The sequence below is a fragment of the Mastigoproctus giganteus genome, chromosome 13, assembly GCF_048544385.1.
Source record: "Mastigoproctus giganteus isolate SK-2022 chromosome 13, ASM4854438v1, whole genome shotgun sequence".
Taxonomy (NCBI): domain Eukaryota; kingdom Metazoa; phylum Arthropoda; class Arachnida; order Uropygi; family Thelyphonidae; genus Mastigoproctus; species Mastigoproctus giganteus.
This window is the reverse complement of record NC_143587.1, coordinates 43,420,057-43,444,302: the sequence shown is the minus strand read 5'-3', so window position 1 is coordinate 43,444,302 and position 24,246 is coordinate 43,420,057. Positions and strand designations below refer to the sequence as shown.

The following is a 24,246-nucleotide window of genomic DNA, read 5'->3' as shown; positions in this document are numbered from 1 at the left end:
CCTTTATTTTATTCAGTCTTGATGACTGTGAAGGCTACTAAGGTAATCAAAAATCATTAGGGTGAAGTTAAAATAGAAGAGAAGGATATTTTAGAAGTACAGAGAATATACTTTGATGATCTGCTAAACAAAGGTGCTAGAGAAATCAAGTAAAAAAGAGAAAAGGATTTAAAAAGAGAAAATAACAGAATTTAAAAAGTATGAAAAAGATGCAGATGAAATGACCTGAAAGGCAAACAAATGGGTAATTACAGACCTGTAAGTCTGACTTCTCTACCAGACAAAATAATGAAGCTAACAGTTGAAAACAGAATGCAAGATCATCTCACCAGGAATGCAGCCATGTGACAATAGCATAGTTTTGGTTAAGGGAGCTCAATTTGATTAGCTACTGTGAGGTTATAACCAAAGATTAATTCTGGCATTATATGTTTCAGATTTCAAGAAAGTTTTACTGAAATCTAAAGCATTACACTGTTCCAAATACTGTTTGTTGTACAAGGTGATTCAAAATTTATGAAACTCAAATTGTAAGTGTTAATTTATCACTGACTATTTTAATGCTAACTACTAACAATCAGAATTAATACTTTGAGAATGACTCGAGTTTCAAAAATGTTAACCCATTCTTGGAGCACTGTTGACCACATGTACGTTCTTACAAGTTTTAGTTTCAAAATACTTCTTTCTTACATGCTACAGTGAGAGGAAGAGTCAAAAAGAATTCTGAGAGCAGTTAAAGAAGTAGTCATCTACAAATATCCAACAATTGATGTTTATGTTAACCCTTAGTTTCTGTTTATAATCAGGGTCAGCTGCTAACCCTTAGTTTCTGTTTATAATCAGGTTTAACCCTGACAACAACCCCTCACCCAAGCACTATCATTATGTTATGTTATGTGTGTGCGTGTTGATGTTAGCCCCTGTTATGTGTGTTGATGCTAGTCCCTTGATGTTAGCCTGAGTGTACTAAATACGTGTGCATTTGTGGGTGTAAATGTTGTAACATCAGGCCACTCTGCCATCAGACAACAGCCCCTATATGGCCAAGTGCTGCCTGGCACCTAACATCAGCACAGGGAGCCAAACCTGCTTCAACTAAACACTGTCTGTGCAATAACATAATATGCACCTTTATCCCGCACCGACTGGTCCAAGTGCTAGACCAGTGGTTGCCAGCAATCCCACTCCCAGGGTGCCCAACCTGGGAGCCAGCAAAAAAAAAAAAAATAATAATAATAATAAATAAATAATATAAATAAATAAAAGATATAATAATAATAATAATAATAATAATAATATAATAAAATAAGAAAAAATAATCATAAAATTAAATTTAAAAAAATTATATAAAAAAAATAATAAAAAATAAAAATAATAATGATAAAATTAAATTTAAATATTAAAAAAAAATAAATAATAATAATAATAAAAAAAATATAAAAAATAATTAATAAATAAATAAAATAATAATGATAATAAAACATTTCCACCCACAAACTAGCAGGAGTGTAATAGGTCCCACACCAGTGATCTTTTACCAGTGCCAGCAAAAAAAAAAGAAAAAAAAAGAGCATTCCTGCAAGTTACAGGGAGGGAGTTAAAAAAAAAAAAAAAAACAACTGCATCCCGATTCAAAATGGAAACGGGAGCAGTATAACTGCACAAGAGTAATCTACTCTAACAACAATAATGCATGCAAGTGTTTTCTATTATTAAAGACTTGATAACTAAATTCCTGGGGAGCATTATAGTACGATTTATTACCTACATATATATGTTCACAACCTGGTCTTAATTCAGGTATCACCAATAACAGTTGGCTTCTATAATCTGAGTAAATACTATACTCATACAAAATATGATGCCAGGTTTCCCCAGCACCACAACAACAACCATTTGGGCTCGTCACAAGGCCAAATTTAAACAGCTTGTCAATTAATGACCCATGCCTTGTCAAAATGTAAGACAATTGCATACTTGGATAAAACCAACTATTCTTTTTACTGTTATAAAACAAATTAACATCAGGAATAAATAAATGCATAACACAGCCGGTTTCACTAGCATCCCAGAGTTCTTGCTACATCACGACAACTTTCTTCATAACATCTCTTGGTAACTTTAGTTTGATCTTCGAATTCATTTAATAAATTCATATGGCGCCTCCGTAGCCAAGTGGGAAGGAGCAGCAGTGTGTAGCACACGCTTCTTGATTAGACCGGGGTTCGAGCCCATCACCACCAAATACGGAGGATGCGGAAAGGTCAGGGAATGACCACTGCATATCCCGGAGCAATATGGCCTTAGTTGCTAATGCTGCTAAAAACCAAATAACAAACACACAAACAATAAATTCATATATGAATAATTTAACCCCTTTTTTAGAGAATACCAACAAGATCTATAAATAATATAAAAGTCTAAAGGAATCTGCCCCGCAATAACTTGCAGTGCATTCGTAGAAACAGTTTTACAGACTCTACTAATCACTAACAACAATGATCTTTGAATAGAGAGTAATTTTTTCCTAAATTTTATATTATCCATCCTCTTATACCAAACAATAAATCCATAGGAGACAACAACGGGCAGAAATATTGCCTTATAATGTAACTGTAACACTCTCCTTTTCAGTCCCCAATCTGTTTGAGTAATATGTATTGCAGCGGCCGTGAAATTCTTAATCTTTTCACTTATAAAGACCAGATGTGGCATAAACAGCAATCTGTTATCTAAAATAATTCCTAGATGCTTAATCTGTGATACTGTTGGTATCTGTTTACTATGTAGTAAAACTTTTGGTGGTCTACCAGGATCTAGTTTCCCTTTAAATACCATCATTACTGTCATTGAAGGGGATACTTTCAGCTTACGTTGGCAAGCCCAAGTGACCAAACTAGACAAAATTGCCTCAGCTCTTTCTTCTAAAATTTTCCTAGATCTACCAGGTATACACAAGACGAGATCATTGGCATATGCCACTTTGTAGCAAAACTCATGTTCTAATGATAACCATTGGTTCAGTACCAGGTTCCAGAACACAGGGCCCACAGAGTCCTGTGGGCAGCCTCCGGACATTGCTTTCATAAACACCTTGTGCTGAGCCTTCAATAATATCTATCTCCCATTTAAATAACTAAACACTGTACGGTATAATAATCTAGGACAATTTAATAATCTAATTGAAAATAAAATACTTGGGAACTAGACACTGTCAAAGGCTCCTTCAAAGTCTATAAATATCGCCAATTCATACTTACAAGGAGAATTGTGTATATGAGAAGTCAGATCTCCAATGGCATCAACTCCAGAAAGTCCCTTGGTGAAACCATATTGGTTTACAAATCTGAAGTTTAATTCCCCAAACAGATGATTTAGTCTAGATAATATCAGCCTCCCTCCCCGAAATGTTACCACCTTGTCGCGGTGAGTATGTTTGAGTATCCTGATAACCCAGAGAGCTATACTGGCAGTAGCTAGACTACCGGTAGGGCCACCCTAGCCAGACAGGTCAAAGGGTAGGGATCAGACAAAGAGTAACATATTGGTCCTCCAGGTTGGGGGTTGTGCAGGAGGCTGGTTCCCTCCCCATGTAAAAAAAATAAAAACTCATAAAACTCAAAGAGGAAAACCGGAGGGACAAAGGGATGAGACTCAGACTGGAAAAAGGAAACGAAAAGGAATAACGGACATTTTAAATATTGTAACATGGAACATAACAGGATTAGGATATAAAGAAGAAAAAATACTTAAACATTTAAAACATAAGAAAGTAAAAATAGCAGTAATAACAGAAACAAAGAAAAAAATTAAAAGGTACAAAAGATTATGATTCTTATACAATGATATACAATGGAGTAGATCAAAAGGAAAGAGCTAGTGGAGGGGTAGCAATATTAATAGATCGGAAATGGAAAACCAAAATACAGAGCTACACATTTATAAATAATAGAATAATAACAGTAAGATTTAAATTAGACAGAGGTTATTTATGTATAATTGGAATTTATGCTCCAGAAGATGAAAAAGAGGAAGAAACAGATAAATTTTATTTAGAGTTACAAAAAGAACTAGATAAGAATATAAAAAAGGACCACATAGTTATTTTGGGAGATTATAATGCTCGGGTAGGAAATAAGCCAATAAAAAATATTATGGGATGTTATGGAGAAAATAAAGTAAATGGAAATGGATATAAATTAAGAGATTTTGCAACATTTAATAATTTAAAGATAACAAATACATTTTTTTAGAAAACATGATATACATAAATATACATGGTCAGCAAGAGGTACACAATCAATAATAGACTATGTAAGAGTAAATCAAATATTAGCAAAACAATGTCGAGATACTAGGGTGTTTAGAGGATATGATGTTAATTCATATCATTTTTTAGTCGCTTAAAAAATAGTTATGGGCTAAATGGAAGAAGAGAAAAGCTATTAAACAGGGGAAGGAGGAGTTGGGTTATAAAGTATATCTACTTCAAGAAAAAAGTATACAAAATTTATATGAAAAAAGGATTAAAGACGAAATAAGTAAAACATCGGAAAGAGAACAAATAGAAGAAGAATGGAATAATATACAAAATATAATTCAAAAGATAGCAAAAGAGACACTAGGACAATTCAGGAAAAACTATAAGAAGAGGAAGGTAAAGATATGGAATGAAGAAATAGCTAAAGCAGTACAAGATAAATATCTTAAATATACACAAAACAGGACAAATGAGAATGAAGAAATATATAAACAAGAACACAATAAAACTAAAGATATAATAAGGAAGGCTAAAGCAGAGTCATGGGATAGATTTATAAGCACAAAAGAACATGATGTTCATGGAAGACAAAATTTGGCATATAAAATGATGAAACACTTGAATAGCACAGAGAAAGACACTTCAAGAATAAATATAATAAAGGAAGAACAATGGAAAAAACATTATGAAGAATTGTGGAGAGACCCGACATATCAAACAGAAGAGATACAGTTACTGACATAGATCCGATAACGAAGGAAGAATTGGAAAAGGCATTGAAAGCTACAAAAAATAGGAAAGCAGTAGGAATGGATGGTATAAACGCAGAACTGATCAAGTATGGAGGAAGTTTTTTAAAAGATAGGATACTAAATTTATTTAATAAATGTTGGGAACAATATAAAATACCAGAACAATGGAAGATAGCAAAAATTATTTCAATATTTAAAAAAGGAAATAGAAATGATACAAAGAATTATAGAGGGATTAGCATACTAAATACAGTATAAAATGTATAGCAAAATAATGAATAATAGAATTAAAATTATCTCTGATGAAATATTAATAGAAGAGGCAGAATTCAGAAAAGGAAGATCATGTAAAGATAATATATTTATATTAAAACAAATAATAGAAAAACGAAAAGAGTTTAATTTAGAAATGCATTTAGCATTTATAGATTACGAAAAAGCACTTGATCGAGTAAACAGACGAAAACTATGGGACATATTGAGTAATAAAGGATACCCAAAGCATCTTACAAAAATAATACAGAGTTTATATCAAGGAACAAAAATAGCAATAGATACAGGCAATAAATTAACAGGAGAAAGTATAATAAATCAAGGAGTTAGACAGGGATGTAGCTTGTCACCAATGCTGTTTAACATATATATCGTGGAGATGATATATAAATGGAAAGAAATTAATACAGATATATATTTAAATACAAAGAATAGGATTAATACACTGTTATTCGCAGATGATCAAATAATTATTCAAGATAGTGAAGATTTACAAAGAGCAGTATTTAAATTAAACCAAATAACAGAAGAATATAAAGTTAAAATATCAACGATGAAAACTAGAACAATGGCTTTTAAAGGGAAAAATAATTACAGACAATAAAATATTAGAACAAGTAAAACATTTTAAATATCTAGGATGTGATATAACATATGATGTCAAAGAAGATATGAACCAGAAATTGGCAAAATTTCAAAATATATGTGGAACAATAAAAAGAACTCTGGCTAAGAAAACAAGGAAAGAAACACAATTGAAATTTTACAAAGTAATGGCAATACCAACACTTCTTTATGGTTCTGAAACATGGATACCGAAACAAAGAGACATTAATAGAATACAAGCTGCAAAAATGAAATTTTTAAGATATGTTAAAGGATGTATAAAATTAGATAAAATACCAAACGTAAATATTAGAGAGGAATTAAAGATTCACTCAATTAATGAAAAAATTATAGAATATAGACAAAGATGGAAAGAACATGTAGAAAGAATGGAAGATAATAGATTCCCTAAATTAGCTTATACATATAGAGCAAAAGGAAAGAGTGACAGAGGAAAACCGAAGAAAAGATGGACAGACCTCTTCGAGATCGGAACAGGCGGATCGCCTAATCCATAAAGGAAGATAAAATAAATAAGTTCAGCCTCTCATAAGGCTTACCTAGATTTGCCAAAGAGATTGGCCAGTATCCCCAGGGATCACTCAACTTTTTATTGGTTTCCTCAATAATTTCAACTGGGCTAGCTTCCAGAAGCCAGGAAAAACTATGTCAATATAACATTTGTTGTACATATTTAACATCATAACTGGGAACAGTTCTACCAGTTTAAGAACCACACAATTTTCGACCATATTAGGTCCTGGGCACTTATTAATAGTTATTTGTGAAGCAGCCATCCTTAAATCAACTACAGTAAATAAGCAGTCATTGTCTGGCCTGCAATAAGTTATATTATTCTGTCTAATCTTAGTTTGTTCTGCAGTATCATTATGTATGTCGTCCTCAGGGAACTTGTTAGTTACAACCTGAACAGTAGTATCCCAGTCCACTGTCTGAACATTATCAACTATTACAGTATTAAAAATATTATTAGGAGATATGTTATTCCTCAAAATCTTATAAACAAGACCCCACGGGTCTGAGTTGCCTACAAGCAGAACTAAGTTCCTCCAAGCAGCTGTTTTAGAGTCGAAAATCTTTTTATAATACAGTATAAACTTTTTTTAACTTTATATAATTCCTTAAAGTATGCATAACACCCCCTCCAGCTTCTATACCTCTGATAAGATTTCCTTGCATTAAAAACTTCTTTCCTTAAGGATGACAATTCGTCAGACCACCAGGGTACTTGTTTATTAACCCTAATTCTCTTCCTAGTAGCATAACTTAATGCTCTAAAAAGAGTGTTCTGCACATACATGGAGTATTCTGAAGCATTCAACATATTCAATTCTGTTAACTTATTATCACTAAAAGCCATGGGCAATAACTTTAATTTTCTTTCAGTAAAACCTTACAAATTCATCCTTATCAATTTCATTACTTTTAATAGAATTCTGTAAATTAATATTAAATAATAATGACCTATGATCACTACAAGTACAGCTATCATCTACATACCAGTTAAAAATTCTCTTAACCAAACCCTGAGAAACTATAGTAACATCAATGTTTGAGGTTCCACATGTGTTATCAAACGTGGCAGGTTGACCACAACTGTTAACAATGCAAAAGTCATTAGCAATGATAAAAGTCCTCCAGAAAAACACCCCTAGTGTCCAAAATAGCACTATTCCACAAATATGACTTGGCATTTGCGTCCATACAGAAAATTATATTTGAATTACCTACGATAGTCTGCACATTTTCCATATAATTCAATGATAGTTGTATGTCATTATTAGGGGGCAATATAAGGACCCTAAATAAAATGAAATCGTAGGTGTTGTGACATGAATACATACCCCTTCAACTGTACATATAATACAGTTACATTAAGATTACTATTCAGAACCAACTGCTGCCTTTGGCTTGCCATTATCAGCTTGAATGAAGTAACTGAGAAACTTCCAACACCTTATGCTTCTACCCCTACATAAGTGTATGGCTCTTGTAGGCAAAGAAGATCTATTTTCCTGTCAAAAGATACAATTCTAATCTCGTCCATAACTATGCGAGATCTCTGGCAATTTAATTGAAGCACTTTAATGTCATCAACAATAGAATTGTCATTAACTACTCCACCATCATTTATGTTTACAGAACTATCCATAATTTTTTCTTAACCTAGCAATCTCCATGGCTCTCAAATATTCAGGACAATGAGCATCACGTATAGAATGATTAATATCTTTCCCTCTTTGCTTGCAATTAGTGCATTTCAGTTGTTGATCTTTGTGAGGGCAATTAGCATTAGCATTAGTAGAGGCATTTGATGCAAGAAAGCAAGCTTATGCAGCATCAGCCAAAAAAAAAAAAAAAAAAAAAAAAAAAGAAAAACCCACTTCCACTTCACCCCTCTGTGAATAAGTGCCCTGTCTCAGCACAATGTCCATATGAGACATTCTTATTTGTATATGTTGTTGTTATTTGGTTTTTAGGAGCATTAGCAACTAAGGCCATATTGCTCCGGGATATGCGGTGGTCATTCCCTGACCTTTCCACATCCTCCGTATTTGGTGGTGACGGGCTCGAACCCCGGTCTAATCAAGAAGCGTGTGCTACGCACTGCTGCTCCTTCCCACCTGGCTATGGAGGCGCCTTTATTTGTATATACCTGTGTGTATATTCGTTAACGCTTTGTCACTTAGGTTATGAGTGAACTTGCCTGAGTGACAAAGAGTTAACGAATGAACAATAAGAAGTGTTAAGTCTAGGCCCCAAATTTAGTTTAGTCCCTAATAGGCTCCCCATAGCGGATACAGCAATGGGTATAGAGAGGGCTGTATCCAACCTTCCTGAGGATATAGCTAATGAGATCCGAATTAGGACGCGGTGCGTGTTAGGTTTGGCACGCAAAGCCCCCCCCACAAATTTAACTGTTGCACAAAGGAGAGCATTACAGGAATTAAAACAATGTTTTAATTCCTGTAAGGAATTAAAACATTACAACAGGTGTAAAAACATTCCTGAGGAATGTTTTTACACCTGTTGCCACCGCATACATCCCCTACTATCCGGGCATCTCGGAACCCGTCACTCGTATCAGATACACTGTGTGCAGCTTCCGGGTCGGAAACTGTGCATGGTAATGTCTGAAATTAAAGATCCTATTGCGACGAATGACACTAGCAGGGTTGTATACGAAATTGAGTGTCCGGATTGTTGGGAATGTTATGTGTAGGCTGCGTGATCGCCTGGGGGAACATGATAGGGCCCTCAAGGTGGCTAATTCTATAGGTTCAGCTGTAGCTGAACATGCCTGGGAAACTGGGCATGGTATTACATCTAAAAAAAAAAAGCCATGACTGTAGATAAAGCGCATGGTTTTTGGAACCGGAAATAGTTAGAGTCTAAGGATATGTTCATCTGGACGCTATTGTCTTCATAGGGATAAGGGCTGTCATATTCATCCACTCTTTGAAGCTCTTATCCTAGGGAGAGACGAACCTTTTGAAATGGTTCGTTCCAGTGCCATTTCCGGTTCCAACACATGGGAAGCGGACCAAACACAAGTGCTGTAGCTCGTGATGTGTACCTGCTGGTGGTGTATAGGTGTACATATATAGATTGTTGGATAACCTGTAACCATTACTGCTGATGAAGGCGGCTGTTGCTGCTGCCGAAAGCTACGGTTTTAGTGGTTTTTAGTAATTTTAAACATCTTTTTAGCGCTTTTATTTTTCATTCTTGTTATAATATCATTTTATTTTATTTTAATATACAGTTTATACAGTCAGTATATTTATTTAATAAAAGTATTTTATTGATTTGAGTCAGTGTTTTAGTAGCATTATAGATGAATCACAGTTGTTCCTGACTCCAGAAGCTTCTTCAATGAATCACATTATTTATGCAAGGTAACAGGACACTAGAGGATGTTCTTTTTGAGAAAGAGCAAGGCTATGTAAATTTCATCATCTGGAATGGACATCTGCAGAGTAACTTAACTGAAGTGTTTAAGAGCTTTAAAAGGATTGAGTAAAACGAATTCTGATGCTATCTTTACTCTTTCTCAGATGACACACAATAGAACATATAGCATATAAACTGAAAAAGCATGGTTTCAGAACAGATTTCACAGATTTTCTGCAAGAAATTTTCCTTCAGCCAGGGGATGATTTTAATGACTGGACAAATTATTACAGGGAACAAGTGAATAAAGTGGGGGGATGAGCTTGTTTTGTTTTTTGTTGATACTATATAAGCTTGCATTGTTAACTTTATCCAAATGAATATTCTCAATACTAAATATGCTTAAACCCTTAAAATTTCAACTTTAATATATCACTAGGGGGCTTTGCCTCCTGCTCACTTCGCTTGCTTCTTTTGATAAAATAAAATACTTATAGAAGCTTTTGACACTGTGTGTGTCTCTTCCTCAGCTATGAATACATAAATACGTTACATATGGAAATCAAGAATTGTACCGAGGGTCATGCTAGATAAACAAAGTGCATGCACAAGGTTTATCTAGCATGATCATGCTAAAACAGAAGCTTGTTTTACCACAGTAAAACAAGCTTCTGTTACGTATTTTAGTATCTGTTACGTATTACCAAGTAACCTGCATCCCTCTTTTCCCACAGGCTGAATAAACATCACTAGGAGGAAAATTATTTTAATGTATAGAAAGATATATATAAAAATATTACCTGTATCACAGTGTTGACATGACAAGGATTCAGTATATATATCACAGTCTTAGATGAAAACTTAAATCCTATTTCCATACCAAAAACAAGACACATCAGTACAAGAAGAGCTCTTTTACCACCTCGGTCCTGTCTTTCCACTTTAGGAACTGGAGGCACATGACATGTTGCATATCCCCAGTAACAACATGTGACTGCCACAGTACAAGCTAAACAAGTTTCCAAAATACGACGTAAAGGAGAAAGAAAATTCACACATTCTGGCCCTCCATTACCTTCCAAAGTGTGATTAACTCCACTAATTGCCCAGTCATTTAATTCTCCAATAAATTCAGTATACATCCTAAATTGGACATAAAGAACCATAATGAGACATTCTTAATAAAACTGAAAATATCTTATAAACTAAATTAATTTGAATTTGATACACTGCAAAAAAGTCATTACATACTTATTTGTTGTAATGTCCAACTAACTACAATATCTGTACCTCAGAAGCATATGACACCATGTCCAATTTTTACAAAAACTGACTTTCACATTGTGCTTACCTACTTATTATTTTCTTTCTTGTGGGATATCACCTTTTTCTACTACAAGGTCATGAATGAAATAGACATGTTTAAAATAACACTGTGTGTAATTCCCTTTAAAGGCAAGCAACACTATGAGGACATGAACTCATATACCTCTGATTAATATTTTTTTCATAATACCATGTCCATATAGGACATAGTGTTATGAAAAAAAAATAATAATAATATGCCTCTAGCACAATCTGGTGGACTAAAAACTATATGGTGCTGACAGATCTCAACAAGTTGCATATCATTTTTGTCAGTTTACTTGTGATAAACTGAGTGCTTCTTTGTTGTTTAGTTTAAATTAGCATTTCGAGTATTTAATTATTGCCTTGTTGTTTTATTTTTGTTTTAAAAGAATAAGTAAAATGCTTCTTTGAGGATGAGAAAATAATGAAACTGGCTTTTGAGGGAAAAGACAATATTCTTCTTGAAAGTAACAAAGTTAGGTTATACATGAGATAAAAAAATTCTGTATACATTATATAATTATAATGTATACAGAATTATGACACCATTTATTACAGGCTGATGCATGAGTGTTTATTTATCCAGTGTAGACTATTCTTATAAATTTGGTAACTTTTTTTTTTTAATTTTAACCAATTTCATGTTATCAAAGCATTTGTCTCTTATTCAGTTACAGAGACAACACACACATATGAACAAGAGTGTAGAGTTTAGTGTCAAACAGCACCAGGGGTTTCCCCCATCTCCATGTTGTATAGATTGTAGGTGTGAAACAGAACACTGTCAATGCCAGAGGTTTAAAAGTGTATGGATCTTGTATATGTGTAGTGTCATGTACCATTGTTCCTCTGGTCATATGGCCATTGGGCCCCTAATGGGACCTAACGTTGCCCCCCCCCCCAGAGGCAGACCAGGTACACAAGTATTATAGTTATTTACTCTAACAGCACCAGGGGTTTCCCCATCTCCATGTTGTATAGATTGTAGGTGTGAAACAGAACACTGTCAATGCCAGAGGTTTAAAAGTGTATGGATCTTGTATATGTGTAGTGTCATGTATCATTGTTCCTCTGGTCATATGGCCATTGGGCCCCTAATGGGACCTAACGTTGCCCACACTCCCCCCCCCCGGCAGGTCCTGAGATTTCAGTGGCTAGGATCTTAAAAAAATAATAATAAAATAAATTTTAAAAAATAAATAAAAATAAATAAATAAATAAATAAAAAAAAAAAAACTCTATAGATAGGGGTCAGCCAAAAGGAATACTACTTATGCGATTTGATGTCATTAAGTTTTTGGGTGTAGGGCTCAGGCAATTTAACAATGATTCAAACGCTAGTAGTTGTAAGTTAGAGGGGAAGGGGAGACTGAAGGCTGAGGGGGGAAGCCAGAGATATCGGGTCCATAGAGAAGATGACCCCCCAAATCAGTGGAGCAAGCCTGTCCCACCAGAGTGGAAAGAGGGGCAGCAAGGGGGGGAGGAGACCAAAGGTAACTTCCCCCTCCCGCCCGGGGAGTGGTGGCAAAGGACCACGCAAGGGAGCATGGCTAGGAATGCCTAATGGCAGCAGCTCAGCTATGCTGGTGGTTGTATATCCCACCTGGGACAGCATGCTGGCTAGGAACAGCCAACAGCATGGATGACTTTGTGGTCCATAAGGTTCCCATGGCCACCATCGATCTGGTGGAGAGGCTGGAACAGAACATGCAATTTATATTATTCACTCACAGAATTTTTTTTTTCCCCCTCTACATTTCTAGACAACATTTTATAGTTTTTATATTTTACAACTTTTTATACTATTTTTTTTTTTCTTTTTCTTTCATTCATCCATCATTCTCATTCACACCAGGGAGGGGTGACTTATTAAACAAGCGAAACTGACACCAAGCTGTCAATCCCGTCTGTCCAATTACTGTTTTTAAAATAATTCAATGCTTGTTTAACCATAACAATTTAAACAAGCAATAATCTAAAGAAAGCTCACGCAATTTAAAAGAAATACAAATAATAAAAAAAATAAATAAATAACACACATTTATATAACAATTATACTAATGCTAAATTTTTCCTTTTTTTTCTTAATTTTTAAACAAACTTCCTGTCATACTTTTACATTCTGCTTTCGACATTTATACATTTAACACACTATTTCTTGCATTCATTCACTCATCCAGGCACACACACACACACACACACACACTTTTACATCCTTACATTCACACAGCTCATTTCACTCAGACTCCACGGTCATTCGCTAATTTTACTCAATTTCCACATTTATTCTTTCAGCACTCACTCCTCACACATTCATCTCTCGCAAACCCAGAGGCATAAATTATCATTCACTCACCGTTCCTTAGCATTTCCTTCCATACTCACGCCTATACATTCACTCCAATTCTCATTCATACTAGCATACTTCAGAAACCTGCAGCTTACTAGTTCTTTGCAGCTGACAGGTAACAGGTGCATGTCTATACCAGTCTCTTTAAAGTCCTTCCGTGAGTGTTGTCATGTTTGGGAACGCAGTCTGTTTTGGTTGGATGTATGCTATGATGAGGGCAGTACCAGCCTGCCTTTATTCCCATCACTCAGTCACATTTGTTTATTTTCCTACCTCTATGGTCCACTGGCAATGAGCCAAAGGAGTCCCCAGTGGGCAGGGCATCAACTCTGGGTCAATTCAGGTATGTTCAGTCATGTAAAGATTTTGTCATTCACTGGGCATGGGGAGGGAAATGGGCTGGTTATATATTTAGTCTATTAATTTACTACAGGGAATGGTTGAAGAGCCTGTCTCTGCAAGGTTCGGCAGATTTCAAAAATGGTTTGAGCATACGTGGTGAAGGCCTTGTAAAAGACCTCCTTCATGAAGAATTGGTGTTCTTTGCCCCTAGGAAGGGGTCCAATTTCTGTGATTTTCACATTAATTTTCATAGATCACACAGTCAAACAGAACGTGTGCCCAATCCTCACTTTCGCCACAGGTACAGTGGGGGTCATCAGCCAGTCCCAAAGAGTGCAATTTAGCTTTAAGGGATCCATGACCTGTCAATAGAAATGTGGTATAAAGTCCTGGAGCATACCACTTAGGTGGTTTTGGGCTAACCATAGCCACCTGTGGAAAAAACTTGTTTTTTTTTGATAGTAGCACTTTTGGTCTCTTGCTCAAATTCAGTTTGCCATATCTGCTGTAGTTGTATGGTAATTTGTCGTTTCTATGCCTTGATGTCATTGGCAATGTTTGGGATTATGCCTAGAAAACCCACGGGGATTCCTTTTTTAAGTCTATAATATAGAGGCACCTCCGTAGCCAGGTGGGAAGGAGCAGCAGTGCGTAGCACACACTTCTTGATTAGACCGGGGTTCGAGCCCATCACCACCAAATACAGAGGATGCAGAATGGTCAGGGAATGACCACCGCATATCCCGGAGCAATATGGCCTTAGTTGCTAATGCTCCTAAAAAACAAAAACAAAAAAAAATAATAATAATAACTATAACATAGCCCTTTCTTTTGCAATTTCAAGGTGCAGTGGTACGGTACCGGCCAAAACTTGCAGGACCGGGATACTAACGATACAGCATGCTCTAGTTATTGTTAATAAGATTGTTCTTTGAATGCTATTTAATTTTGCTCTGTTTCTAACTATGGCTGTGTGATGGAACCATACGCCAGCACCATAGGAAATTACAGGTAAAAACAATGCTCTGTAAATGAGTGCCAGGGTTCTGCGCTTGAGACCCCAATCGGCTCGGCTGATTCTGGCAATCATTCCGGCATAGTTTTGGACTTTTTTAGACAAGTATGACAGGTGTGGATAGAATGTTAATTTGGAGTCTAGAATTATGCCTAAATATTTCAATTTTTGGGCCATGTGAATTGAGGTATTACCTACTTTTATCACTGGTGGTCATCTTATATTTAGATTTCCTTTCAGTAGGATACACTTAGTTTTTTCTGCCAAGATTTTGTAGTTGCCCATTCCTGTAGTTGTTTGAGTGCCAAGTTTGCTCTTTCTTCCACCACCCTTCTGGTGTTACTTTTTACCAATAAGACAAGGTCGTCAGCAAAGGCGACCCTGTCTGTAGGGCCTAAATCTTTTGTAAGGAAGTCATCAAGCACACAGGTCCAAAAGAATGGACCTAGTATTGAACCCTGTGGGCAACCTTTTGTAACTGGGAATTTTATTTTTTGGAACTGTGTGCGAACTACTACACGTCTGTTACCAAGATACGTGTTTATACATTGATATAGATTTTTTGGTACATTTGTCTGGTGGAGTCTTCTGAGGATACTTGGACACCAGAGGGTATCGAATGCACCAGCGAAGTCAATAGATATTGACAGCATGTACTTTTGATCACTATTATTTACTGTTGTTAGGATATAGTGCATGGCATCCTCAGTTGAGGATCCTTGCTTGAAACCAAATTGCTGTTCAGAATTTAGGTTGGCTTCAGTATAATATAAATTAAGTGTATAGAGGAGTAGGCATTCCATTATTTTTCCTAGAACAGGCAATAAAGTTATAGGTCTGTATGATTTAGGTTCAGTAGGATTTTTTCCCGGATTCTTTAAGATTAATCTAATTATAGCTAGTTTCCATGCTTGTGGGAACAAACCCGCAGCCAAGCAGAGATTAAATAAGTTCAGTAGAGTATCAAGAGAAATTTCTGTTAACTTTTTAATGGTTTCTATTTCAATTAAGTCAGGTCCAGGGCACTTATTGTTTTTGGTTTTTAAGAGTGCTGCTTGAAGTTCTTCCATGGTGAAAGGTGATTCTATTGACATATTGCTTTAATTTTCGTTTATGGCTATTATGTCACTCTGAGCCTGGGTTAACCCCTGGTTCCCAGACTGGAATAAATGATCTAATATGTTATTTACGGAGTCCGCCCAAGTATGAATTGCAGTTCCATCTGCCTTAATTGTAGAGTTCACCACATCACCTCTTGGCAGTTTGTTGGTGACACTCCTGTAGACCACACCTCAAGGGTTGGCATTACCGGATGTCCCCCACCAAGGCCCGCCAACATTCCTTCTTTTTTGTCCTTATTAGAGCAGTATATGAGTTTCTGAGATTCCTATAGGAATCTCTCAGAGCATCAATCTCATTCTGGGGCCAAGTTGCCCTTGCTCTCTGGAAGTGTTTTCTGGCCTGGTGCATCCTTCGTCGGAGTATATCAAGTTCAGGGCACCACCAGGGAACAGCATTTTTCTTTGGTTTTCTTTTGGATATTGCTAGATTGGATGCTTTTTGAAGCATAATTGTGACATTTAAGTTGTGTTCATCTGGGCTATAGTCGTTATGGATCTGAGTCTACTGCTGTTCTATTTGGTTTTGGATTTTATCTGTGAAGGTCAGCCAGTTGGCTTTCTTTAAGTTGTATCTGATTTTATCTTGAGGCAGCTGTATCTGGCTGTCTATTTGTCTCTTTAAGGTAAAAGTTATAGCTCTATGGTCTGAGGTGGTCCAAGAAGCTTGGACCATCCAATCTGTAATTTTTGTAGATATGGAAGCAGTGGCCAAAGTTATATCTATATCACTTTCCCACAGTGTACTACTGTAGGTAGGTAGGTTGTGGGGTCTATTTATTACCTGTAAGGTAGAAATAGCTAGGTAGTCTGTTAGGAGTTGGCCGTTATTTTTTTTTTTATTTATTTTTTTTTTTGATTTGGTAGTTGTTGGCGCATCGGCTTCTGTGGCCATATTGCACCTCCCAAGGTTTTTGCAGTACTTTGATCCAAGCCCGAGGCGGGAATCGAACCCGCGACCTTTGGGTTGCCGGGTAGGTACTTTACCCACTCGGCTAGCCCGGTCGGCGAGTTGGCCGTTATGTGTTCCTGGTCTGTCAACTGTACGTGCCAAAGGCTTGATAGACAGTTGGTATCCATGGAGACTATTATCTTAGAATTTGGTAGAACTGTCAATACATTTTGGAGATAATGAATGCTGGGATTTATATCCTCTCCTGGCCTACAGTAGAGGGATACAACATGATCCTGTTTGACTAATTATTTGTGCACAAACTGCTAATGGGACACACATAGAGAGTGAACCTTTGTAACTGTAAGAAAAGGATTTCTAATTACTATTGCTGTTAGTGAGGTTTCATGTGAAGATTGTGAAGATTCTATTATTCTGTATGTTCTAGGGTATCCCTGAACCCTACCCTGATGAGTATATGGCTCTTGGATTATCAGGATATTTATATTATTTTCCTCTGTTTTAAACGTGATTTGATCCACAACTGTAAGTGCTCTGTGAGCATTTAATTGGATGAACTTTAGAGCCCTGTCACAAGTCTGGTTTAAATTAAGACCTATAACTGGTTCTCAATTTAAGCTTACCATTTTTTGATAGCTGGGACAATTATTGTACCTAAGACTATGATGAAAGTCTATTTTGGCCAACTTACATGTAGCACACTTAGGTTGTGTGGTTCTACTGTTACAGTTTTTATAGTCGTGGCCAGTGACTGCGCAGTGAACACATATGAACAAGCATGAACAGAATGATGTACAATGTCTTCTTCTATAAATAATACAGTATGGTCAAATGCTTTGTTAAACAATAACAATACCTTTGCCGAAGAAGCCTCACATTCCACTCACTTTGCAATATTTAGACAGCAATTACCCACCATAGATTTACTGAAAAATAATTTGTTCTTAAACAGCAGTGATCCAGATGACTGTGATGCTGACGGGCATTACATGCCTTCTTCTGAGGAAAGTTCGGAATCAGATATTGAACCCACCCACCACAACTTCAATTACCATGTTTCCGAAGAAATTCTGGATGATCCTGGTAATGTTCAGAATGATGCATCAATAAGAAAGGTCATAAACAAAACAACAATCAAGAAGCAAGTTAGGAAATGTGTAAGAAATCCAAATAACTGGTTATGTAACAAACGCAAAGCAAACAATGCTGTGGGGAAAGCTTACTTGAGTAAAAAAGCAAGCATGTATGGGCCAGAGTTATAAAACTACCATGTTCTTGCAGAATGAAATACCATGAAAAAAAATTTCTGAGAATGAAAGGCTAGAGATTTTTATACATAATGGAATGCACAGAAATGTAATGATGTTAAAAGTCAGTTCATTCAGTCATGAACAGAAACTAAATCAACAGCACGTTCCAGGAGTAAAGGTAGTACTAAATCAAAAGCAAATCTTTAATATACAAATTTATCATTAATAAGAGAGTGGTAAGAGTATATAAAGTTATGTTTCTAAATACACTTTGTATTTCCAACACAGTTGTTAATACTTTGAAAAAAGACAAGCAAGGTGGGTAGAACCAGATCAGAGAGGGAAGCATACACCAAATAACAAAACTGAAAAAGTGGTAATTGACAATGTTATAAGTCACACTACTTCTTTTCCAATATTTGATAGCTATTACAGCAGGGAAAGATGTGTGAATTCTTAGGAACAAAGCTAACTATTGAAAAATCGTACTCTTTATACTTATGTTCTGCTCTGAAAATAATATTGAATCTTAGAATGTGGCTAAAAAATGGTTCTATGCAGATACATTCAATGAAAAGTTTAATTTATCTTTCAAACTGTCAGAAATAAATGCCAGCGATACCTGCAATTCAGCAATGCACAACTGAAGGGTAACTTAACCCAACCGGAAAAAGACAGCATAAACTGATTATGGTCTGCATCTTTTGGAAATCAGAGACATGAAAATAGCAAAAGATAATCTTCCTGAAAGTAACAAAGTTAGGTTATACACAAGATCAAAAAATTCTGTATAAGTAATATTATTATTCAAAGTATTCAAAGTATTTTATTAAAGTTTTGTGGACTCCAGGGTTTCCCCTATCCGCCACTAAAAGGTAACAGTATAGTGTATAATTTAAAGCAACTATATACAATGATAATGATACAAAATAAACACTGGACTTCGGAGTCCAGCAGACTGATTAGTACATCAGGTAAGAGAATCCAAAAACGGAAACAGTCTACAAACAAGCCGAAGTGATCAGTCCCCAACAACCAGCTAAGCGTTACAAAGATTTATACTTCAAAAGAATAGTTACAATTTCTGGTTTCCAAAACTATAGAAAGGACTGTAAACCCTTCCATCTAAAATTCAAAAAAGCCAGTAAAGTCTTTCCAACCAACAGACAGATGGCAGTATTTTTCTATCAATTAACATTAATTTAGTATTTTACTGAACCTCAGGAGTAAGAATTCTTTTCCTCCATTTAAACATTTTCTCCACATAGGTGGAGAAGGCAGCATAATACTCAGGACAGGTAACTAATCTTGGCAATCGAATATATTTGTGAGAAGTTGAAAGTCCAGCCTTAAATCAGCCGCAACTTTTGCCCATCTTTGCTCCCACCTCTGTCCAAAACAGATGGTTCTGTTGCCACTTCAGCCAAGGATAAAGCTGACCTGTAGCATCCCATTTTTCTTCCAGCTCATGTATTAATGATCTTGGTAAAACACCTCCCACCATTCCCAACACGCTCCATTCAATGCCTCCTGTGGTCTTCCGTCAAAAGGATACCAGAAGGATTTTGGTGAATCTTGATGCTAAGAAAGCTCCAGGTCCTGATGGTATTTCTCCACTTGTTCTCAAAACCTGTGCTCCCGAACTTACTCCTATTCTTTGCCGCCTTTTTTCACTTTCTTATTCCAAAGGTGTTTTTCCTTCTGCTTGGAAATTTGCTCATATCCAGCCAGTTCCTAAAAAAGGGTGACAAATCCCTCCCATCCAATTATCGTCCCATTGCAATTACTTCTACTCTTTCTAAAGTAATGGAGAAATCAATTAACCGCCAACTCTTAAACTACCTAGAAACCTTCCGTCTGATCAACGATCACCAGTATGGATTCCATCAGTGTCGATCCACTGGAGATATTCTGGCTTATGTTACCCATTTATGGACTAATTCAATGGAAAGGTTCGGTGAAACACAAGTAGTTGCTCTTGACATCTCAAATGCTTTTGATCATGTTTGGCATAAAGGTCTTCTAAACAAGCTTCCATCTTATGGTTTGCCAACTGTTTTTAGTAATTGGTTATCCAGTTTTCTCTCTGATCGCTCACTGAGGGTGATGGTAGATGGTTCTCTGTCTTCTAACTTCTCCACTAATGCCGGTGTCCCCCAAGGTTCAGTTCTTTCCCCCACTCTTTTCCTCTTGTATATCAATGACCTTCTTCCACTGACTGGAAATCCTATCCATAGTTTTGCCGATGACAGCACATTGCATTCAACTTTCCATTTTGAGAAACCTTGTCCTGCTCAATCAGCTTCAACTTCTCGAAAATCTGCTACCAATTCCTTAAATGCCGATCTTCAGGTAATTCTCCGGTGGGACAAAGACAACTTAGTTGATTTCAACCCTTCTAAAACTCAGTCTTGTCTTATATCTCGCAAAAAGGATTCTTCTGCTCCTATGCTTATCTTTAGTGACACTCTGATTTCTAGGCAAAATGATATATCTCTTTTGGGGATTACCCTGACTTCTAATCTCTCTTGGCACAAGCATATTACAAATATTGCTTCCTCTGCATCTAAAAAACTTGGTTTTCTCTTTCGCTTTCAGAGTTACTTTTCTTCCAAACAGCTGCTCACTCTGTATAAATCGCAAATTCGCTCTGCCATGGAATATTGTTCCCACATCTGGGGTGGTGCCCCCAAAACCTCTCTCAGGCTTCTTGATTCCATTCAGAAGAGGGCAGTTAGGTTAATTAATGATTCATCTCTAACAGAGTCTCTCCACTCGCTTTCTCATAGACGCACTGTTTCTGCTGCATGCCTCTTCTACAGATACTTCCATGGGCACTGTTCTTCTGATTTGGCTTCTATAATTCCTGCTCTCTCTTTCAAAACAGTCCGAACACATGCCGCCACCAGCCAACATCCATTTACTGTCCAACTTCAAACCTACAGAACCAACTTTTCACTTCCTCATTTATTCATTCAACTGCCGTTTTCTGGAACAACCTTCCTTCATACGTATTTCCTGAAATTTACAATCTAAAGAAGTTCAAGTCCAATGTCAACAAATATCGTCTTCTTAACCTCAAACCCAAGCACGGTACTAAGTACTATAGGTTCTAATACCTCTCGTGTTTGGGGTACACATAAAAAAAAAAAAATCATCATACAGAGGACAATGAAAGACGAGGTGCTCAACAGTTTCTTGAGCACCACAACTGCAGAGAGGAGTGTTACTTAATCGGAATGAGAACAATTTAGAGTTAAGACTGCCATGACTGGTATATAGAAAAGTAACATATAAGCCATGATTGAACCAGTCCATTTTCTTATCATAATCAGCAACCTCAGGAAAATGCCTAAAGGTCTCCCTACCCAAGGTAGAAGTAGACCATGTATTTTGCCACGCTCTACAAGGTTCATTTAATTTGCTTCATTTGCTCTGTGCTCAAGCTCCCTGCAGGAATTACCAAAAAATCAGAATAACAAGGTCGTCTAATGTGTAAGCGAGCTGAAGGATGTCATCATGAAAGCCACCCATCGAGGACCATGTTCCAGCACAGAGCCCTGAACAGAGAACAGAAAAGGCCAAGAACAGAGCCCTGATGGCAACCCCTGGTTACAGATCTTGTGACAGAACAAAATTCTGAAGTGACTGTGATGCTGTGAGAATCAAAATAATTTGAAAGGAGGGGGTAAATGGGAGCAGAGACCCGACCTCTCTGGCCCTTGTCAGAACACTAGGCCACCAAACAGCGTCGAATGCCCCTTTGAAGTCAACAAAGAGACCAAGGACATATTTAGAAGTGGAATTTTTAACAGTATTCAGAACCTGACAAATAGCAACAGAAGACTTTCCACAGGTAAAGCCAAACTGAAGTGGGGAACATAGATTTCTATCTAACTAGTAATTTAGAAAACAAGACAATTTTTCTAGGACTTTACCAAGGATGGGCAGTAGAGCAATGGGCCTTTAAGAGGCCAGATCATTGGAGGGTTTGTCAAAAGACTTAAGCAGAAGTTTAAGTCTAGCCTGTTTCCAAGGCAACGGGAATAATCCCAAAGACAGACAAGCATTCATAAGATTTAATATTATTAATGGGCAATTTTTCCAAAATCTTTTAAGAACAGAAACCTCAAGGAGGTCCTGTCCAGGACACTTTCCGTCCCTTAAGGTTGAGATAGCAGATTCCAGCTCAATATCCGAAAATGGAGCCTCGGAGTGGGACCCTTGGTATGATAAATGATCTAGTCTCGTAGTTTGGATGGTGTTTTCACAGGAAGCCATGTCCTCATGGAGTAACCCATCCAAAATGGCATTAATTGACCAGTTCAGGGTTTCATTACCATTCACAAGTAATAGACGAGAAAACATCCCTAGGATGAACCTTGTTTGTAACAAGTTTATAGGGTAATCCCCACGGATCTTCATTTATGTTGTGCTGAACAAAGCTTGCCCAGGTGAGTTTTTTTCTCTTCGTAGATGGCATTGAAACAACTCCTTCTATTAGATTTATACAACTCACCAAGTCTATCAATCTCAGCCCTGGACCTGTTAGCTCTCTTTACTCTCTGAAAATTACGACGAGCATTTTGTAAGTTTCTTCTGAGAATAGTAAGATTTGGGGTCCACCATGGAACACAGTTCATTTTTGTTTTTTTTTTTTTTTAGAGTGGTCTCACAGATTGTGTTTAGAATCTCTTGAACACTGGTAACCTGCATATCAGCAGGAAGAGAGCCAAGCTGGATGATTATTTCTTCAGAATTAAGCTCACTAACCTTTACATCAAAGCTATTCCAATCAACATGTAATATTATTACAAGTAATATTATTATAAAATTATTACACCATTTATTACAGGCTAATGCATGGGTGTTTATTTATTTTTGAAAGTGTCTACCCTCTTCCCTTTTGAATAATAACCTAAGTTTTTACAAACGAAAGCTTTGGACTCTCAATTTTACTATATATGATTCTTCTGATGGGTCTGCCCGTTGTATGATGTGGGATGAATCCAAAGGAAGGCAAGTGGCAATGAAACAGCTTCAGCTATACTGAAATAGACTGACTGTACCATTCCAAACTCACATGTACAGTTTGGAATGGTACATTTATTCTGTAACTACATAGGCTGATAATTGTTATGGGCAAAATAAGAACATGTTAATGATAAAGTGCTTTTATCTGGATTCTATTAAGCATCCTCAAATTAAGTTTACTAATCAAAAACTTTTACTCAAGGGACACATATATATGGAGGCACATTATTGTGCATGCATGATTGAAAGAAAAAGAAAGAAAATCAAAGCTGTGACTATATTAACACCTTGGGAACGAGAGCAATTATTTCATCAATGTTATAAAAGATATGGTATATAAAATATAGAACTACAGGATTTCAAAAATTTAATCTCTTTACACTAGTGCCATATACATTACCTCTTTTAATTAGAATTGGCATGCATAAACAACCAGTCTTACTTTCCTACTGTGTTCACATGAAAGTACAACAGGAAAATATTGATACATTCTACTTCAATAGATCTGATGAAAACTGTGATTTTAGGGAAGTAACTCTTAAAAGAGATGCAAGACATGAGGTTGAATACCCAGTAACTTTAAAAATGATTAATAAACCATAAAAACCAATTTCCAGCAAGAAATATAACAATATTATGTCATTCCTAACTTTTGTACCTATTTACTTAAAGTAACTAGCATCAAGGGAAATGGGAGAGATTTTTGCTTTCGTATAGGTGACTACAGTAGTCTCATGCCAGAGAAGAAAAATGCATGGGTTGCATAAAAATTAGCAGGAGACATGAAGCCTATGGTAGATATAAACTAGTCTGTAATCAAGTTACACAGGCAGTAAAGCAAGCAAAGGAAGATTATGAGAAATCCATGGTGAAAGATGCAAAGATACACAGCAAAAATTTCTTTAGTTATGTAAACAAAACAAGGAAAGGGATGAATCACATAGGTCTGCTTAAAATTGATGGTTTGACTGCTGATAATCCCGCTCAGGTTTCTGACAAGCTTAATAAATATTTTGCATTTACATTCAGACGTGACGAATTACTTAGGATGTCAGAAGTTTATC

The 24,246-nt window shown here is 36.3% G+C and overlaps 1 protein-coding gene across 2 annotated transcripts in view; it reads right to left on the bottom strand.

Moving 5' to 3' along the window:
- Positions 1 to 24,246, bottom strand: part of LOC150075993 (transmembrane protein 164) — a 121,265-nt gene that overhangs the window by 74,700 nt on the left and 22,319 nt on the right. For both annotated transcript variants that reach the window (XM_090387476.1, XM_090387475.1), the window contains one exon: positions 10,611 to 10,953. In XM_090387476.1, coding sequence (XP_090243602.1) covers positions 10,611 to 10,952 — 342 coding nt within the window. In that variant the 5' untranslated portion in view covers position 10,953. The remainder of the gene's footprint in view (positions 1 to 10,610; positions 10,954 to 24,246) is intronic.